This window comes from Thamnophis sirtalis, unplaced genomic scaffold (genome assembly GCF_051295495.1).
Source record: "Thamnophis sirtalis isolate CommonGarterSnake01/CBP01778 unplaced genomic scaffold, rThaSir2_p1.2 scaffold_10, whole genome shotgun sequence".
In the NCBI taxonomy this organism is placed as follows: domain Eukaryota; kingdom Metazoa; phylum Chordata; class Lepidosauria; order Squamata; family Natricidae; genus Thamnophis; species Thamnophis sirtalis.
The window spans coordinates 39,108,347-39,128,067 of record NW_028261390.1 but is presented as its reverse complement, the minus strand read 5'-3'; the positions used below and the strand labels follow the sequence as shown (position 1 = coordinate 39,128,067).

General features: G+C 37.0%; 1 protein-coding gene across 2 annotated transcripts in view; it reads right to left on the bottom strand.

Moving 5' to 3' along the window:
• Positions 1–705: 705 nt before the first annotated feature.
• The window catches only part of ANKRD50 (ankyrin repeat domain 50), a 61,138-nt gene continuing 42,122 nt past the window's right edge, over positions 706–19,721 (bottom strand). For both annotated transcript variants that reach the window (XM_014073337.2, XM_014073344.2), the window contains exons 4-5: positions 7,458–11,008; positions 706–4,833 (exon numbers count right to left, since the gene is read on the bottom strand). In XM_014073337.2, the coding sequence (XP_013928812.2) occupies positions 7,461–11,008 (3,548 nt within the window). In that variant the 3' untranslated portion in view covers positions 706–4,833; positions 7,458–7,460. The remainder of the gene's footprint in view (positions 4,834–7,457; positions 11,009–19,721) is intronic.

Below are 19,721 nucleotides of genomic sequence, written 5' to 3'. Positions count from 1 at the left end.
ATTGCCAGCTAGTTGTAGTGCAATCCACAAGTTAAACTATCACAAAGGAAAATAATTCTAGTTGAATTGCCAATCCACTTCCCATATCGTTCCATTTCCTGGTTTCTAATCAATAATGACAGGTCATTCAAAGTATTAGCTATAATACTGCAAAGTTATTAGCATCATGATTTGTGTGAAATGCACTTCAAAACTTTTTCTGTTTTTGATGGGTCCATTCCAAGGATAAGCTAGTTTGAGTCAAACCAAATGGATTTAATTAAGTTTAACTTAAAGCTAGAAGATGGCTGCTGTTTGGACAAACATCTCATTCCTCTAGTAAGGATCAGTGTTTCAAATCAGCTCCAGTTACCAGTATTTTTCTCTTTTAAAGTAATGTTATATATGTTCCCACCATAAGTAGTGTAATTATTTCTGATAATATTTTTCCTATATAGTTACTAGTGGCTAAACGTGCATAGTTTTAGCTACCTCACAACATTTGGAAACCCCCCAACCTAATGCTTTACCTTTTATCACATATTATATTCCAAGCCATCGCTCATATCTAAAGTGAATCAGGCTTAGTACTGTATTACAAAATTAGGATTAAAAAACAAGAACAAATGAAACATTTGATATAGTCACATCCAACATTTCATTAATCTAGTTAGGCTTTGATTTTTCAGACAAGGGACAATAGCAAACAAATATAGAACAAATATCTGCTGAAAAGCAAATATATTTATTATGCACTTTCATATACATAAAGACTTTCGCTTAATATAATACAAGAAATAAAATAAAAATTTTACAATGTGAAATTCAATGTACATTTTAGGCTATTTACAAACAGTCCAGGAAAGAAAGTTTCAACTGTGTACCATGTTATTTGAACAGTTCAATGGAGGATATCAAGCATTAACAGACATTTGCATAGCAGCACAGGTGACAAGAGGAAAGGATGCTTTAAGTAAAAGCAAAGCCATTTCCAATACTGATTATAACAAGACCTATATGGCACTGCTATAACTTAACATGTCAACATCTTGAAAGATAAATTAACTATCTGCTTCCTCTTAAGAATACCTACTGGGCTCACTTGTGCTAGATATTAAAATTCACTTTCTAAAACCTCAAAGAGTGATAATTTAGTTCATCTGGGAATGACTTTAGCCAGTGAATTGTAGGAAAAAGGTTTGTAAAATGAGGCAGAGTTTTGTTGATGGGGAAACAGAACCAGAAATCTTGAATTATATTAAATTATAGCTGATCAGCCCTATCAAATCATGGCTTAACAGAACTGAACACACCCAAGAACTTAACAATGGTAATAAAGCATAGAATTGTTACTTTCAGATAATCAATGTTTACCCTTCTGAAGAGAGGCCACAAAAGTCAATATATTAAAATCATATATTAAAGCAATGTGAAAGAGTCTCACACTCTTGTCAAATGGGTAGATTTATAATAATGAGGGCAGGCATGCTGTATTCCAACAAGGTTCTGAAAATATGCAGGAACTTTGAAACCAATGTATTATCAGAAAGCACTTTCCTTCTGATCTTAATTGATTACTATGCTTAGGAGATATTCTTCAAATGATAAAATTATTATGCTGAAAATCCAAAGGCTTCTGCAACATGGAGCCTTGTTGCGAGTATGGCCATAAATGTAATTATCAACTCGCAAATACATACTAGGATAAAACAAGTCCAGTAAATACAATCTCAACAACAGCTGAGATAAAAAAGACAACGATCTTTAGGAATATTTTTAAAGAGTAAAATATTAATAAGAAATAAGGGCTGCAGTTTTGAATTATTTTGCAAATACCCAGTATTAGCAATACTAGAAAAGGATATTTTCATGAGTATGAATTCCTGTTTAAATCACATGTAACTTTTATGCTCGCAATGCATACAACCCTGCATCTTTCTCATTGCAATAGTTCATTAGCCAGGATAGACTTCTTACTGAAAAGCCTTTGCCACAAATTTTAACTTCATGGCAGAAATCCCATAGTTGACCATAATTTATTCCATAAGCATGTTGGGAAAAGTAAAGCAGTGACACTTGGTGACAATACAGCAAAGGGAAAAACATGAATTTCCTGCCATAAGTTACCAGGAAGAATTAGGCTTGTTCCTCCTATCCTGAGTTGGTTTTTTGGTCACAAAGGAGATGCACAGAGTAGCAGGGACAAGGTTTTATAACAATAGATACAGACTGCTACAAGGCAACTTCAAAAAACATTTCTTTGATACTACAGAGAGTTTGAGCTACAGAGAGTTTTTAAAATATATCTGAAAGAGTGAATCAAGGTAAATCCAGCTATGTATTATTTTCAGCTGGAAAGATATTGTTGAAGTATTTACTTCTAATCCAATAATATTAATTGGTACCAAAAATAAAACCTGAAAACAGAAGTTTATATTGGGGCCACACACAAAACAAAAAGAAGCAAAACAAATAAACTATTCTTACTGCTTTAAATATATGCAGATAAGTTATCTGGGTTAGGCTTGTCAACTCTTCTAATCATTTCATTTTTCAGTATATTAAATTGCTTTATGTGGGTTAACATTTTATTCTACTTAACACCAAAATAGGCACCAGATATTTTCAATTTGTTTTGGACTATGTTATTCATTAGTTTCAAACAGGGGGACAAATGGAGGTCACTAAATTGTCAATACAATATAGTTCAGTGCAATAGAGATACTTTGTTCATTTCATATCATTTAACTGAGGATTGAAAGATTGAGCAAGAGCCTTCATATATTTTAACAGCTGCACAATCACTAGGCTGTGTCTCTTCCACAGAAAAATATGAAGTAGCAAGTCCGGCTGACAAACCTCCGTTGGCCTTTCAAAGAGGAAAAAGGTAATGTGAACACATATGTAACCTGATTTAAGTCAATTAAATGAGGCCTGGTTTCAAACATATTCCTTCACCAATTCTGTTCAAAACGAATGACAAGAACAAGCTTAATGACTTGTACCTAGTACGACAATTTAGCTACCGTTGTCAAAAGACTGACATTCCTGGTGAGAAGCATCTGATTGTACGGAAATATATTCATGGAAATACAATTTTAAATGAAAAGAAAAGTACCTCATATTGGTTTGGTATCATGTGTTTGAGATGACCTTTATTATGTATATACACATTTTTTTTGAGAACATAAAATGTGAACAAGCCATACCCAGACATAACCACATGACCAAACACTAACACTTGAAATTGCAGTGTTTTTTGGGGGGAGATCATAAATGTTATGAACTATTATTATGGCTGCAACTTTGAGACGAAGTGAAGCTGAATTGTTGTCTGTGCTTGGAAAAAGCCGCTGCAGCCAGGCAGAAATGCTACTCACCCCATTTCCTTGAGGCTCAACACAAGCTCGTTTTTTTTTTCCTCAGAGGATTGTAAAAGTTTACAGACCCAGAAACCTGAGAGCATTTATTCATTCACTCACAAATTTCCTCACAAGCCTCCATACCAGTGTTTCGGCTTCCTAGCTAATAGAGCCACACCCAGGCCTTTTCAAAGACATGGCAATGTCCAGAAACAGCCTCACACTACCCAGAATCTTAGCTTACAAAAGCAAATGCTAAGACAGCATGGGGAGGTGTGATGAGAAAGAAAGGTGATACAAAGATAGAAAAATTGAGGCGATATCTGGAGATTGGCAGCTATTACAAGAAGGCAAGAGGACTATCATTCAATGGCCAGGACCACAAGCTACGGTGAGCAGCATTGTGCTGATGGGAACCCAGCTTGCATCTTTGCTGAAAGCATGGTCGCAACCAGAAAAGGAACAACTGCATTGAGGCAGCACTTCATCCCAGCCAATGTAAAAACTTTTGGAAGAAGGCTAAGATTGAGTGCCACTTTAAAGACTTGGAGACTTTGTTAAAAGATTTTGAGAACAAAATATTGAATATTAAAGATGTATTTACACAGCAACAGCAACTTACAAATCCGAGAGGGGTGAAATTGACCCAGAGCAATAGACTGTTGTTGGAGAAAGTGGGTGCTGTAATAAAGCATTGTGTACAGATTTACTATGCTGTGATGTGCCCAGTCTTGGAAAGCAAAGAACCCTCAAAGGGCAATTAGCATTGTGGCTGTGGCAGTTCACTTAATTCTCTTCTACATGCAAATTGCACCCTTTGAGATAGCTCCAGTCTTTTGTATGAGTATATGTGAACCTACAGTAAAAAATATAAGAAATCTTATGACATCTTAAAGTTTAACTAGGAATCACATGCTGCAAAGTTGCTGGTACAAACATAAAACAGGAAAAAATAGTGTTTAAAAGGCTTATTAAAAGAAATAACCAGATGCATGTATATATTTGTGAAGTGAGGTTGTTTCATTTTTTAGGTAGCCAAAGATACTGATTATGTTTTCAACAGAAAGCAGATTTTTTTTGCCATATTAAAATAAAATAAATACATAAGGCAATGCCTTTCAGCACAAGCCACCATGACACCTTTACCCTGATCATGCCTTCCTGAAAAGGAGCTTACATTTCTAATTCTTAAAACTTTTTAGTTGTGCATGGAATATATGGCATTATCTTGTTTTGTTATTAAGGAAGAAAGTGCTTATTCTATGTATTAAGTATAAAGTACACAAAATACAGTTTCTGAAGCACAGAAGGTTACATTAAGAAGGCAGCCTTAACTTTTAGGCACATTGCAGTAATCAAGGTAACTGTGCTGCAGTGATCACATTCAGAATTTCAATGTAATTTAATGAGCAAGAAATGCTTTTATCCCAGTCTAGCTGACAAACCATCCTTGGCAACCTCTTCTTTTTGTTCCTGGTGTTATGAAAACTTCCTAAAACAAAACAAAATAAAAATTTACATTCTGCCTCAAAAATCTCCAACTCTATCAATGACTGAACTATTTACAATGTCTTCAATGATATACAATATACAAATAGCGATGACTAAAAATCTTACAGTGTATCATCAATTTTTGAGGATATTTAAAATGGATTTTCTGAAATCAAATCCATATTTTGATCAATAAATTACAGCGGGTGCTACTGTCTCTAAGTAACATTATCATGCCAAACTTGCTCTTAGCACTAATGTTCATCTATCTCAGTGACATCACATTTTGAATTTCCCCTGCCTCGCCCACTCCCCACACACATTGGGTGCTACTCATAGGAACTAAGAAACATAATATGGTGATACAGGAACATGATACATATGTTATGGTACTGGTGATAAAATAACAATCTGGCAATTCTATTTTGACAAGATCATATTAATGTTTAACATGTAACTTGCAATTATTTTTAACAAAATTGAAAGCTTTTGTAACTTGAAATGACATACTTTCTACTCATCCTTGAATTTCATGAGATCACTGAATTCTTACAGTTTTGTAATACTTTAAGTATGAGACAAGATTGCATGGGCTGACACATAAAGCCAATATTTCAAAAATACGATATGTATAGAAAAAATATTGATTAAAGAAAGCTCATCCTTGAAAAAGGTGTAATAAGTCATAAGAAATGTAATATATACAACTATGAAAATAGAACTCTTACAGATAGCTTATTTATTTTAAAATGAATATATTTCAGTCATTGATTGAAGTTAGGTGGTATCCATATTGAATGAAATAAAAATATATTGTAAATCAATAGATCCAAGTTATCATTTTGCAGTTACAAGTGCAAAATCCTCAAGTTAAAATAACTGTTATTGATTCAGATGAGGACTTAATTCCAATTTGTCCTTTTCCCCCCAAAAAGGTGTGAGTTTGAATATGCAATCTTATGACTCTTGGAATTTTCAATATATTACCTAGATTTTAATTCCTTTCATATGGTAAGCACATATAAAGTTACCAACCTCTCATGCTATCAAATGGTGTAGATAAAATGATCTTTTTCATAGGCTTCATATTATACATGTATATTTAGATGACTGGTTTTCCTAAAGATCAACATTGGTATCTTTTCAAATGTATAATAAAATGTTGAATCAGAGACATCAAGCATGAGTACAAATTTTGTACAAAACTTATATTATGTGACCTTCAATGTCTCCATGGTTTTGTGATTTTATCCAATTTCATATCTCAGACAAATAATACTGTGGCCACAAAACTGCATTAAAGAACTATTAGTGTTTGCAGATTTTTTTCCTATCTCTTCAATAAATCATTATCAAAAAGTACTAAAGCTATCTTATTTGAAATTTTTGTTACAGAAAAATGCATGGTCATTTGATAGCTATAATGCAATCCTTTCAATTATCTGGGACTTTACCAAAACATATCCTTTAGTCTTCTTTTAATTAATTTCCTAACCAAACAATGAGAGGTCATGAAAAATAACACTCTGATATCAAAGTTAATAGCATTTCATTCAACTCTGGATTAATGGCTACTTTAAAACAAAAAGATTAGTTTGGGAATGTTGTAACAAATCCATGCTACTTTGTACTCCTTTTTGTTATTCGCACGGTTTCAACTAATTATTTTATAATTTATTTTAGGACCAAAATCTGAAGCATAATTCAGTTACATTTAAAACAAAAGAAAATTGGGTATTTCACTTCAGTATAATCATGAAGCTACTTTCTAAATAATTACCGTATTTTCACCCATATAACCCGCGGGTTATATGTGGTTTTTACATGCACAGCGCCCCCCTGCGGGTTATATGCGTGGGCGGGGTATACGGAAGATATTTTACACGATCGGAGGCTTGCACAGGCTTGTTTCTCCGTTTCTTCCCCCACCCCGATCTCAGCTGTTTCCTTCTCCTCCGTTCCTTTCCTCTTCCCCAGCTTACGCAGGCTTGTTTCTCCGTTTCTTCCCCCACCCCGATCTCAGCTGTTTCCTTCTCCTCCGTTCCTTTCCTCTTCCCCAGCTTGCGCAGGCTTGTTTCTCCGTTTCTTCCCCCCCCCCCATCTCAGCTGTTTCCCTTCTCTCTTACTCGTCGCGGGTTATATGCGTGGGCGGGGTATACGGAAGATATTTTACACGATCCGGAAAACCCGCGGGTTATTTGCGTGGGCGGGTTATTTGCGTGGGCGGGTTATATGGGTGAAAATACGGTAGAAGGAAATTAAGTGTGTTTATAGCTGTCAGATGCTTTGATTAATCTAAAGAAGCAACAATATTAATGATCTCATTTAAAGTTTTGATTTTAATTTTTGGCACAGCATTAGGGTGTCCATAAATTCACTATTTGGCTAAGGAAGGGTCGTGGCAAGCAGAAATTGTCTCAAGGTCCATAAAAGTCAAGTTGTGAGTCTATTAATGTCCACATGGATGTGGTTTAATGCAATCTACATAAAATACCTCTGGCCATTTAATAGTTACATGGTATATAAGCTATTGTTCAATGGAAAATCACCGGTTCTTTGATTTCCAATCAGCAACAATGTCTAACTAAAAACTCTTTGAACAGGACAATTCTAAAAGTTGCTCACCTTTTACAATGGTGTTTCTTTCTTGTAACTGAAGCTTGGGTCATTTCCCTCAATCTGAAGTTTTAAGGCTTGTTTAAGGCTAAATTCTGTTTCTGCAGATGGATAGCCTTCCAAAACCTCCTGATGCCCTCGATCCTGGACTGTTCGTGGAACAGATACTCTACCAAGAAAAACCTGATTGCTCTGAAGATGGTAGTTTGGATTTGTCATTATTCCATTTCTCTTTTTTTGCTCTCCACTTTGTTGATGGATCAGGAACTGCTGTTGGGACCGGCAAACTTCTTGCTGGGCTGAAGGGACTAAAATTTTGCACTGTGTATCAGCAGACATATTTTTAAGTGGCATGGTAGTGCCACATTTGGCAACAGATGTCTGCTTATCAAACTGAGTCATTTCATATTCTAAAACTTTTGGTTGTGAGGAAGTGGTTGGTTTTACTTTTTTCCCAGCAGATCCGGATTTGTTGGAGCTCTCCGTTTTCCCTGTTTTGTTTGGTTTTGTTGATTTTAGGTTGGGTTTCACTTGGCCCCATTCAAATTCACTATTTGGCGAACTATGATTCTGGCTTAAAGAATGAGTGGTGGAAGAAGGTGAAACAATGGACTGTCTACTTCTACTGCGGGGCAGTGAATGCTGCTGTATTTGTTCTGTGAAGGACATATTGTGGAAACTATCAATAGGTACTGTTTGGGCAGTTGTTGTAGATGAAGTTGTACGAAGAGATGAGTTTTTTGAACTTTTCAGTGAATTATTAGATAAAGAGGACTTCTGTCGGTCAACTGTTGAATCAGGGGATTCAGAAGGAGAACTAAAAGCATGAGATGGGCCATTTGACAAACCACGCAAAGCAGCTTGTACATCGCCCCCACCAGTGCTCCCTGAACTGTTTGATTTTATCGTTAAGGATTGCATTTTTGAAGGTACTGATTGCAAAGGTTTTTGCTCCATTGTATGGATTGGGGAAGGAGTGCATCCATTTAAACTAGAAGCACCATATTTTTCCAGTAGTTTAATTATTGGCGTGTGCCCGTTCTTTGCAGCAACACGCATTGCTGTGCGCCCAAACTGATCTGCGTGATTTGGATCAGCACTATTTTCCAGTAATATCTGCACCACATCAATATGTCCTTCTTGGGCTGCAATGCAGAGTGCAGTAGCACCTTGATTGCATGTATGATCAACTAAGGACCCGTGCTCAATCAAAAGCTGAACTACTTTGACATGTCCCTGCCATGCTGCCGACTGTAAAGCTGACCGTTTCTCATTGTCTGATGCATTTACATCAGCATGGTATGTTATCAGCATCTGTACCATCTCCAGGTGGCCCTGCCAGCAGGAAACATGGAGTGCTGTCCTTCCTTCAGCATCACTTGCTTCTACATTTGCACCATTTTCTAAAAAGTACTCAGCCATTGATAGCTGGTTCTCCAAGGCCAGGATGTAAAGTGTTGGCCGGCCATCAGCATCTTTATAGTTCACATCAGCTCCATGGCTGAAAAGTAGTTCAACTATATCTCTGTGCCCTTCTAAAGCAGCAACACGGAGTGCATTTCTCCCATCATAGCCTCTATGATCGATATTAGATTTATTTTCCAGTAAAGTCTGCACACAGTCATAGTGGCCCTCCTGGGCTGCCAATATGAATGGTATACGTCCATCATTATCAATTTCATTAGTCCGAGCACCTTGTTCTATAAGTGCTTCACATATTAATCTGTGACCTTCAAAAGCAGCCATATGCAAAGGTGTCCATCCTGCATCATCCCTATGGTTTTCATCTAATCCTCTATCTAGCAGAGTCCGTACTACTTCAACATTACCTTGAGCAGATGCTATGCTAAGAACTGTCCGTCCTTCACTATCAATGCTATCCACAGCTGCCCCCCAAAATAATAAAGTATTTACAACTGAAGCATGGCCCATTGACGCTGCAGCAAGAAGAGGGGTGCGACCATTGTTGTCAGTATGATCTACATCTGCTCCACCTTCCAGAAGCAAATCAACAACATCTACATGCCCTTCATAGGCTGCTACTAGCAGTGGAGTCATTCCATCTTTGTCACAATGATCCACCTCAGCTCCCCTGTCTATTAAAAGGCTGACAACGGAAGCATGTCCCTTGCTAGCAGGAACACAAAGAGCAGCAACTGAGAGAGCAGTCCTTCCATCCACATCCTCATGATTTACCTCTGCACCATGGTCTAGAAGATGCTCTACAATTTCTTTATGCCCCATGTACGCCGCTGCAATTAAAGCAGTTCTCCCTTCATTATCTGCTTTGTTCACCTCAGCTCCATGTTGCAACAGATTCAGTACAATATCTTCATGTCCTCCCCAGGCTGCTGCTCTCAAAGCTGTTCGACTGTCAGCATCTGCACAGTCTACTTTTACACCAGCATACAGAAGTGCAGAAACAACCTCAGTATGTCCACCCCAAGCTGCAGATCGCAATGCTGTCCATCCATCATGGTCAGTATGATTTATGTTAGCACCACATCCAATCAAACAATTTACAACTTTGGTGTGTCCTTGCCGAGCAGCTAAAGTAAGTGCTGTCTGTCCAAGTGTATCTTCAATTTCAAAATCTGCTCCTCTAGAAACTAACAAATTCACTACATCAAGATTGCCACTGTAGGCAGCATTGGCCAGCAATGTTCTTCCATTTGAATCACATTGATTTATTGAAGCACCATTATCCAATAAAGTTCGAATAGAATCTTCTCTTTCTAATGCTTGTCGCACAATGCAAGATGTCCGATCATCTTCACTATTAACATGAGCACCAGCTTTTACTAGCAATTGTAAAACTTCCTGCTCTTTGGGTATCAATGTCAACAAAGAATCTTTAACAGGAGTACCATTCCAGATCATCCATAAAGCTAACTCAGAAGTTTCCAGTTGTAAATTTGAATCTATTAAATGCAAAGCAAATTCTTGTGCTTCCAATGGTGCTAAATCCTTGGCTCGACATGTATAACTCATTGCTAGCATTCGGTGTCCCTCTGCTGCATTGCATAAATACTTTTGTGTACAATGTTTTACATCCAACAACCATTCTGCAAAACTGTAGTGAAAAAGGATCTTTGTGTTTCCTAGACCATCAACGAGAACTTTTGATAGAACATCTAGTTTGCGCTGGAAATCTTCCATAGACAATGCCATATTTTTGGTCCACACGGCATGAAACAATTCAGTTGTTGTAAGTGGTCTGCAAGCAGCAAGGATTACATTCAGAATAGGTTGGACTTTTGCAAACTGTTTTCTCACAAAGAGTCTCTGACAAAGCCAAAGATAGAGTCCATTTAACGTTCCAGGGATATCACGAATTTCTCTTAGCATAATGAAATTTTCTACTACTCCATCTAGGACACGCTCAAGGTACAGAAAGCAACCACTGCTTTTAATGTGAAGCTGATTCAACATTTCTGCAGTTTCTTTTGTGAGATGTTGTCTCAGGGCTTCTTCTTGATCCAAACGATGAAGAATATACTGTTGGACATCTTTCACAATATAGGCCTTCCTGAGGTCATCAAGACTTATTTTTCGAAAGCCTAGACAAAAATAAGAGAGACAAAAAGGTAAGCATTTCATAAGTTTAATTTCAAACAAATTGTACTTATTTTGTTAGAAATTTTAAATTTCCTTACATGTGACACATCGGATATATCTAATATTTCATGAACTACTTAATTGCACAATGAAGGTTTTTCTTTAACACAGGATATGTTTTTAATACTTTATAAAGCAAGATTACATACTCACAATCTCTAAACTTGCGATATGATAACTAATTCACAACCTGAGTTTTGGAATTTGCTGGATCACAAAAAGATTCTTTATTCCATTTGCAAGATTATTAACTATGATTTGCCATTTGTCCATCTCTATAATATTATGACTTTTTCAAGTTAGAAGTTCACAAAATTAATTTTGTAACAATCAAAATGTAATTTAAATTCTATTATTTTTCTTAAGAGAACAAACAACTCCATTTCATTAGGAATGTGAAAAGAATGGGAAAATTCAGATGAAAATGGCATTAGCTCTACCCAGTCAAAAGAATGCTGTAGAAATTGATAAATAGTAAGGATTTTGAGAATGCAAAGTGAGCATTCTGTTTCCACTTGAAAATATTTAATAATACATGAATTAATTTATTAATTGGAAAATATTAAACACAAGAATGAAAGTAATACAAAGTAAAACAGGCAAAAAAGAGAAGAGAAAAATGAAAATGAAAGAAAGAAAAAATAGCAATAGCAATAGGAATAGCAGTTAGACTTATATACCGCTTCATAGGGCTTTTAGCCCTCTCTAAGCGGTTTACAGAGTCAGCATATTGCCCCCAACAACAATCCGGGTTCTCATTTGCCCCACCTCGGAAGGATGGAAGGCTGAGTCAACCCTGAGCCGGTGAGATTTGAACAGCCGAACTGCAGAACTGCAGTCAGCTGAAGTAGCCTGCAGTGCTGCATTTAACCACTGTGCCACCTCGGCTCAATATATAAAAGAAATGGCTTTCAATCTTGGTTTTATCAATTATTAAATTTTAACTTGACCACTCTATCTAAAGTTAAGACTCTTTTCTTTCTACAATGTATCCTATCTAATCAAAATCATATCATTTTTTTTTACATATTAACTCTTAATATAAGTTTTCAGTCATGAATAAGTATGGATATTGTAATCAAACATATCATTTCAGCAAGTTGGATCATCAATCCTCTATCATAAGTATTGCCAAATCTTCCCATCTTTTTGCATAAAAATAATGTCAAAGCAGTTATCATATATAGAAACAATTTTCCATGGCTTATCAAACATCCCAAAGGAAGAAGTTCTGGTTTCAGTTGAATTATAATAACTAGCATTCTCTGAATCATTGTATGTTTTTGGACCCAAAATTTTCTAGCTTTGCCCATGTCCACTAAATATGATAAAAAAAAATCCTTTTGTTATTCAGATTTTCAATAGGAATTTGAAGTGCCCCTTTAAAATATATACTAATTCTCTATTAATATATACTAATGATATATCATTTAAAAGTTGTATTTAAGGTTATAACACAGTGTAATTTCATTCCTTTCAACCATGTATTTTTCCATTGTTCTACTGATATACTATAGCAAAAGTTTTTAACCACTTTATCATACATTCCTAATATGTTCTTTTTTGTGTTTTGAATTTTAAAAAACTATATACATGTTAACAATCACATGTTCATCATTTGTACACAATTGTGTTTCAAATAAGTTTAATAATGCTCAATACTATACATTTTGTTACCTGTTTTACATTTTTCAGATAACTATAAATAATAAAACCATTGATAATTATGTTCTTTACCACCAATAGTTCTCTTGATTTTGTTTTACATTTATTTGTTCATTGATGGCCTAGCATATTCACCCCAAGGTCAGACCTTGCAATAATAATAGTAATAGTAATAGTAGTAGTAGTAGTAGTAATAATAATAATAATAATATCAGCAATTTCAATCAGACCAAATTAGGCTACCAAACAGCCAAAGAAGCTGAAAAAATTTCGCATTTACTATATATGGATGATTTGAAACTCTATGGAAAGTCAGAAATAGAAATCCAATCATTGACAAACACAGTCCGAGTATTCAGTACCGATATTTCAATGCAGTTTGGCATGGAAAAATGAGCCACTGTATCCATAAAAAGGGGCAAAATCACTGCATGTGAGGGAATTGAAATGCCCAATGGCCAATTAATTAAATGCAAATAAAATGAAGCCTACAAATACTTAGGCATTCTGCAGTTGGATAACATCAAGCATGGAGAAGTAAAAACGATTGTCAGGCGAGAGTACACCAAGAGAGTTAGGAAAATTTTGAAATCTAAATTGAATGGGGGAAATACAATCAAGGCCATAAATACCTGGGCAATACCAGTTATAAGATACACAGCTGGTATAGTTAACTGGACACAAGCTGATTTGGACCTTTTGGACCGAAAAACCAGGAAACTAATGACAATGCACTACAGTTTACATCCACGTGGTGATACTGATAGACTGTACCTGCCCCGAAAATCAGGTGGCAGAGGATTATTACAAGTGAAGCAAACAGTTGAAGAAGAAAAACATGCACTGGCTGATTATTTAAAAGAAAGTCAAGAACATCTATTAATCGAAGTAAAGAACAAAAATCTACTGAAGGCCCAACAGACGAAACAAGAATACAGAAAAGATGTGATAAAATCAAGAATGGAGAGTTGGCAGAACAAAGCACTGCATGGCCAATTTCTGGAAAAAATAAAAGATAAAGTGGACAGTGAACAAACTTGGTTATGGTTAACAACAGGTACATTAAAGAAAGAAACAGAGTCACTAATCCTGGCTGCGCAAGAACAAGCTATCCGCACAAATGCCATTAAGGCCAAAATCGAAAAATCCTCCGATGATGCCAAATGCAGACTTTGCAAAGAAGCTGATGAAACTGTTGATCACATACTCAGCTGCTGTAAAAAAATCGCGCAGACCGATTATAAATTGCGGCACAATTCAGTAGCACAAATGATCCATTGGAATTTGTGCAAAAATTATAATATTAAAACAGCAACAAACTGGTGGGAACATCAGCCTGAAAAAGTCACTGAAAATCAGATGGTCAAGATCTTGTGGGATTTCCGTATACAAACCGACAAAATACTGGCGCATAATACACCAGACATCACACTGGTTGAGAAAAATAAGGTCACAATCATAGACATCGCAATACCAGGTGATAGCAGGGTCGCCGAGAAGGAACATGAAAAAATCGCAAGATACCAGGACTTAAAAATCGAAATTCAACGACTATGGCACAAACCAGCAGTGATAATTCCAGTGGTAATTGGCACACTGGGTGCTATTCCAAAAGCACTGGAATTACATTTAAAACAGTTAAAAATTGACAAAATCACCATCAGTCAAATACAAAAAGCCGCACTGCTTGGAACTGCACACATATTACAAGGATACGTTACGACGTCCTAGGCCCCTGGGTGGGGCCCGACTAGTAACCAATGCCAAATCCGGCGAAACAACTGGCCGCTGTGATACAATTGTATAATAATAATAATAATAATGCTGCCCTCCGAGGATCTTTATCCCTACGAGGAGCTTTACCTTGTCATGGTGAAGGGGCTTGCATGCTTTAATGATCCTAAGAGCTATGCTGAACAGGTGCAACCATATCAGACAGGTCTCGGGTGAAGGGCCAGACAAAATTTGCTCCGTTCAAATATGGTGAATACAAAAAAAAAAAAAAAAAATGAAATTTATGCCAGCTGATCCGTCGCCCAGATTAACAAGGGTTCCGTTGGATGCTATGGCTCCTGCGCATTCTGCGCAAAATGAGCTACAGGGCTCAGCTGCTTCTGCTAGGCAACCAGGGCATGGAGCTGACAAGCTACTGAAAGAAAAAGCAAAAAAGCAAAAAGGGAAGAAAACATCTCTATTATGAAAGCTTACTATCAGCCTGAGCCAGCAAAACGTAGATTTCAAAAACGAATGTATCAGATTTGGAAGGTGAACCACGTGGACTGTGATATCAGTGAACAAAGGCTAATGGACCAACGATGTGTAATTCTAAGCCACAAATTTTTCACTCCAGCAGAATTAATAGGAATCGAAGAGAAAGCAACTAATGGTCTGAGTATACCAACAAAGAAGAGTAACATCAAGAATGATTTGCAGACTCAAAAGCAAACTGAGGAAGAAAGGGAAGAAGAAGATGCTGAAATGGATGAAGATAAAGAACAAGGAAACACTAAAGAACAAACACCAACAGATACCAACAGAGAGCCGAGGTGGCGCAGTGGTTAAATGCAGCACTGCAGGCTACTTCAGCTGACTGCAGTTCTACAGTTCGGCTGTTCAAATCTCACCGGTTCAGATTGGATTGTTGTTGGGGGCAATATGCTGACTCTGTAAACTGCTTAGAAAGGGCTGAAAGCCCTATGAAGCGGTATATAAGTCTAACTGCTATTGCTATATTGCTCAATTAGCTGAGAAAATAAAGCATCAAATGGAAGATGTTGAAAGAACACGTTTGCCAAAGCTGAATCAAGTGAACCAGAAAGAATTGAGAAGGTACTAAAAAAGGTCAATGAGGCTGTGCAAACCATTCAAATCACCACATTAGTTGAAACAAACCAGCTGATGTATGCAGCAGCCTTCATAACCACCAAAGAATTGGGTTTGAAAATACAAAAGAACCAAAGAGGCAAGAAGAGGAAAGCTAAATGGAAAATTCGGTTGGAATTGAAGAGAAAAAAAATTCGTGGAGACTTGAATAAATTGAAGAACCTAAGGCAAGGTCAGCTAAAGAACTAGCAGGTCAAAAGCAGCCTGGAAGTAAGATACGATTTGGAGAATAAGGAGATTGCGGTAGTAATTGAAGAGCTGAAGCAGAGGGTTGTTGCCGTTGCTGAAAATATTAAAAGATATGAAAACTAAGTAACTCAGTTCAAGGAAAACTCACAGTTCAGAGCAAATCAGCACCAGTTTTATAAAAGCTTAGAAACTGGAGATGGAGTAACAACAAATGAAAAGCCTGATAAAGAGAAGCTCTGAAATTCTGGAAGAATTTGTGGGAAAACAACAAGAACCACAACAGAAATGCAAAATGGATCAAACAGATTGAGGATTCTATTAAAGTGCATAAAATGGAAGATGTGAAAATAACAAAAGAAATGGTGCAAAGACAGTCAAGAAAAGTGAAGAACTGGAGTGCACCTGGACCAGATGAGTTACATGGCTTCTGGTTAAAGGCACTTACAAGTGTGCACAAAAGATTGGCAGCCCAAATGAACAAGATCTTAAAAACACCAGAAAATGATAAATGGATGACAACTGGAAGGACATTTTTGATCCAAAAAAGATAAAGAAAAAGGAAAGGATTCTGGAAACTATAGGCCAATACCCTATTTGCCAACAACATACAAGCTCCTTACTGGTATCATTGCAAACCAAATTTATGGATACTTGGAAAGAAATAACTTACTTCCTGTAGAACAGAAAGGATGCTGCAAAAATTGAAGAGGAACAAAGGACCAACTGCTGATTGACAAGCTAATCCTAAAGAATTCAAAGAAAAGACGAACCAATCTGTTCATGGCTTGGATAGACAATAAGAAAGCGTTTGATTCAGTTCCCCATAGCTGGATCAAGAAATGCCTGAAAATCTTTGGCATCAGCAGCAACATACAAAAATTTATGGAAACTTCAATGAACCTCTGGAAAACGAAGCTTATAGCTAATGAAGAAGAACTGGGTGAAGTTAAACGAGGCGTTTTCCAGGGCAATTCCCTTTCACCCCTACTTTTTATACTCTCAATGCTACCACTGACAATCATTTTGAAGAAGATGAACTGTGGATACGAACTTGCAAAAAAAGGACTGAAAATTTCGCACTTGGTGTACATGGATGATTTGAAGCTGTTTGGTAAAACAAAAGCTGAACTGAATTTATTAATTGAAAGCACAAAAGAATTTAGCCAATGGAATGCAGTTTGGAATTGACAAATATGCAACAATGGCAACCAAAGCAGACAAGGTCATAGAAGATGATGGAATAGAACTTGAGAATGAAGAAATGATAAAGGCAGTAAAACCAGAAGAAGGGTACAAGTACTTGGGGATTTTAGAGGCCTCTGACTTAATGCATAATAAAGTCAAGGAATTGTGGTGTCTACATAAGAGACACCACAATCTTCCTAAGAAAACTGAAACTCTTTGGCAATCTTCTTGGCAACACTATCTTAGCTATCATGGATATTGAAACTCTATATACAACCGTCATTTGCAAACATGGGCTTCAAGCCGTCAGGAGCAGCATCAGTGATGGCCATTTCCCACGGAAGAGAGCATTCCAGACGATGACATCTACAGTGGCTTATCAGATCAAATTGAATTACTTATGAGTAGCGGTTGTCTGGAGTAGAAGAGGGTGATTTCATGACGTTTCCCTTTTCCAGAGAGATTTTGCCAGCCGGAATTTACTTTCTAACTGCCAATCCCACCATTGTGCCATCTTTGTTCCTTCAGAGACGTAATATGCCATGAATTTTCACCAGCAATAGTTTGTATTTCTTTTTATCTATTTAACTGTAACATTTAAATAAAAATAAATAAATAAAAAAAAGTCAAGGAATTAACTTCAGCCAAGTACATTCGATGAATTCGCAAGATATTAAAGTCCAAATTGAGTGGAGGAAACATCATAAAAGCCATAAATACATGGGCTATACCTGTGATTAGATACTCAGCAGGAATAATTGACTGGACCCAGATGGAGTTGGACAATTTGGACAGAAAAACAAGGAAGCTTATGACAATGAATCATGCTTTGCACCCTAAAAGTGATGTTGACCAATTATATCTACCAAGAGCAGAGGGTGGTCGAGGACTCCTACAAGTAAAACAGACTGTGGAAGAAGAAAAACACAGCTTGAATGATTACATCCAGAAAAGTGAAGAACCAATAATTAAGGAAGTAAATAAAGGAGGCTTTTTAAAGACAACTAAGTCAAAAGCTGAATATAAGAAAGAAGTAATTGAGAAGCGAGCTGAAAATTGGAAAAACAAAGCTATGCATAGCCAATACCTGAAAAGTATTGAAGGCAAAGCTGACCAAAAGCTAACTTGGAACTGGTTAAGATCAGGAGCACTGAAAAAAGAAACAGAAGGCTTTATTTTGGTAGCTCAAGAACAAACCTTAGCCACAAACTGCATAAAGGCAAAAATTAAACATGTTACCACCAACAGCAAATGTAGCCTCTGTAATGAGAAAGACGAGACAGTCGACCACTTGATCAGTGGGTGCAGCAAAATTTCACAGACTACCTACAATGCCATGACCGCGTTGCTAAGATCATTCACTGGAAATTGTGCCAAAAGTTTGGATTTGAGTACAGCAAAAACCACTGGGAACATCAGGTTGAGAAGGTTTTAGAGAATGAGAAAGTCAAGATCTTGTGGGACTTCAGAATTCAGACTGACGGGCACTTGGCCCACAACACACCTGACATAACAATAGTTGAAAAGAAAAAAGTATGGTTCATTGACATTGCAATACCTGGAGATGCACGAATTGAAGATAAACAACAAGAAAAAAATCACAAAGTACCGGGACCTGCAAATTGAAGTTGAGCGACTGTGGAAAAAGAAATTGTGTGTTGTCCCGATTGTAATTGGAGCCCTTGGAGCAATACCTAAAGGGCTACCTCGCTATTTGGAAATTTTAAATTTATCAGACTTGAACATTCTGATTCTACAAAAAACCACCCTACTTAGAACAGCTTATATCCTCCGACGTTACCTTAACAGTTCCTAGGTCCTTGGTTAGGACTCGAGCTGTTGAGCTACCAACCAGTCCCAAAGGCTGTGAATCTCACCAAAGATTAACCACATATAATAATGCAACAGTGACATCTCACAGTCTACATGCCTCAATAAGCAGTTATATGTTGAAATTCATGACAGAATAATTAGAAAAAAGACTGAACAATTATAATTTGTTTAGAAAGGTTGCCAGGAGAAAGCCTCTTCTAAAAAGAACATGACAGTACAGCTGAGATTTGCAAAGTTATATCTGAACAAATCACAAGACTTCTGGAACAATGTCCTTCGGATAGATGTGTCTAAAGTGGAGATGTTTGGCCATAATGCATAATGCCATGTTTGGCAAAAATCAAACACAGCATATAAACACAAACATCTCATATCAACCATCAAGCATGGTGGTGGAGGGGTGATAATTTGGGCTTGTTTTGCAGCCACAGGACCTGGGAACTTTGCAGTCATTGAGTTGACTCTGAACTCTTCTGTATACCATAAATGTCTCTATATTATAGAGTCAAATGTGAGGCCATCTGTTTGACAGCTAAGGGGTCATACAACAAGACAATGAGCCCAAGACACAAGCAAATCTACAACAGAATGGCTGGAAAAGAAAATCAAGGTCTTGCAATAGCCCAGTCAAACTCCAAAGCTCAGCCCAATTGAAATGCTGTGGTGGGACCGCAAGAGCCTTGTTGTCAAGGCAGCCTCCCTCAGTAACCAAGAAAGAAACCACTCAACTCCATTTTGCAGAATTAAGAGTACTTTTACTGGTCATGAGTAGATAGCAGCTAAGCAAAGCAAGATCTAAGGCAAAAGTGTGCGTAATCATAGATACCAATATGTGACCCAAACCCCTCCCCCTGGTAACCCCATCCCATGGTCCAATCCGCACATCCCTCAGGTGTCATG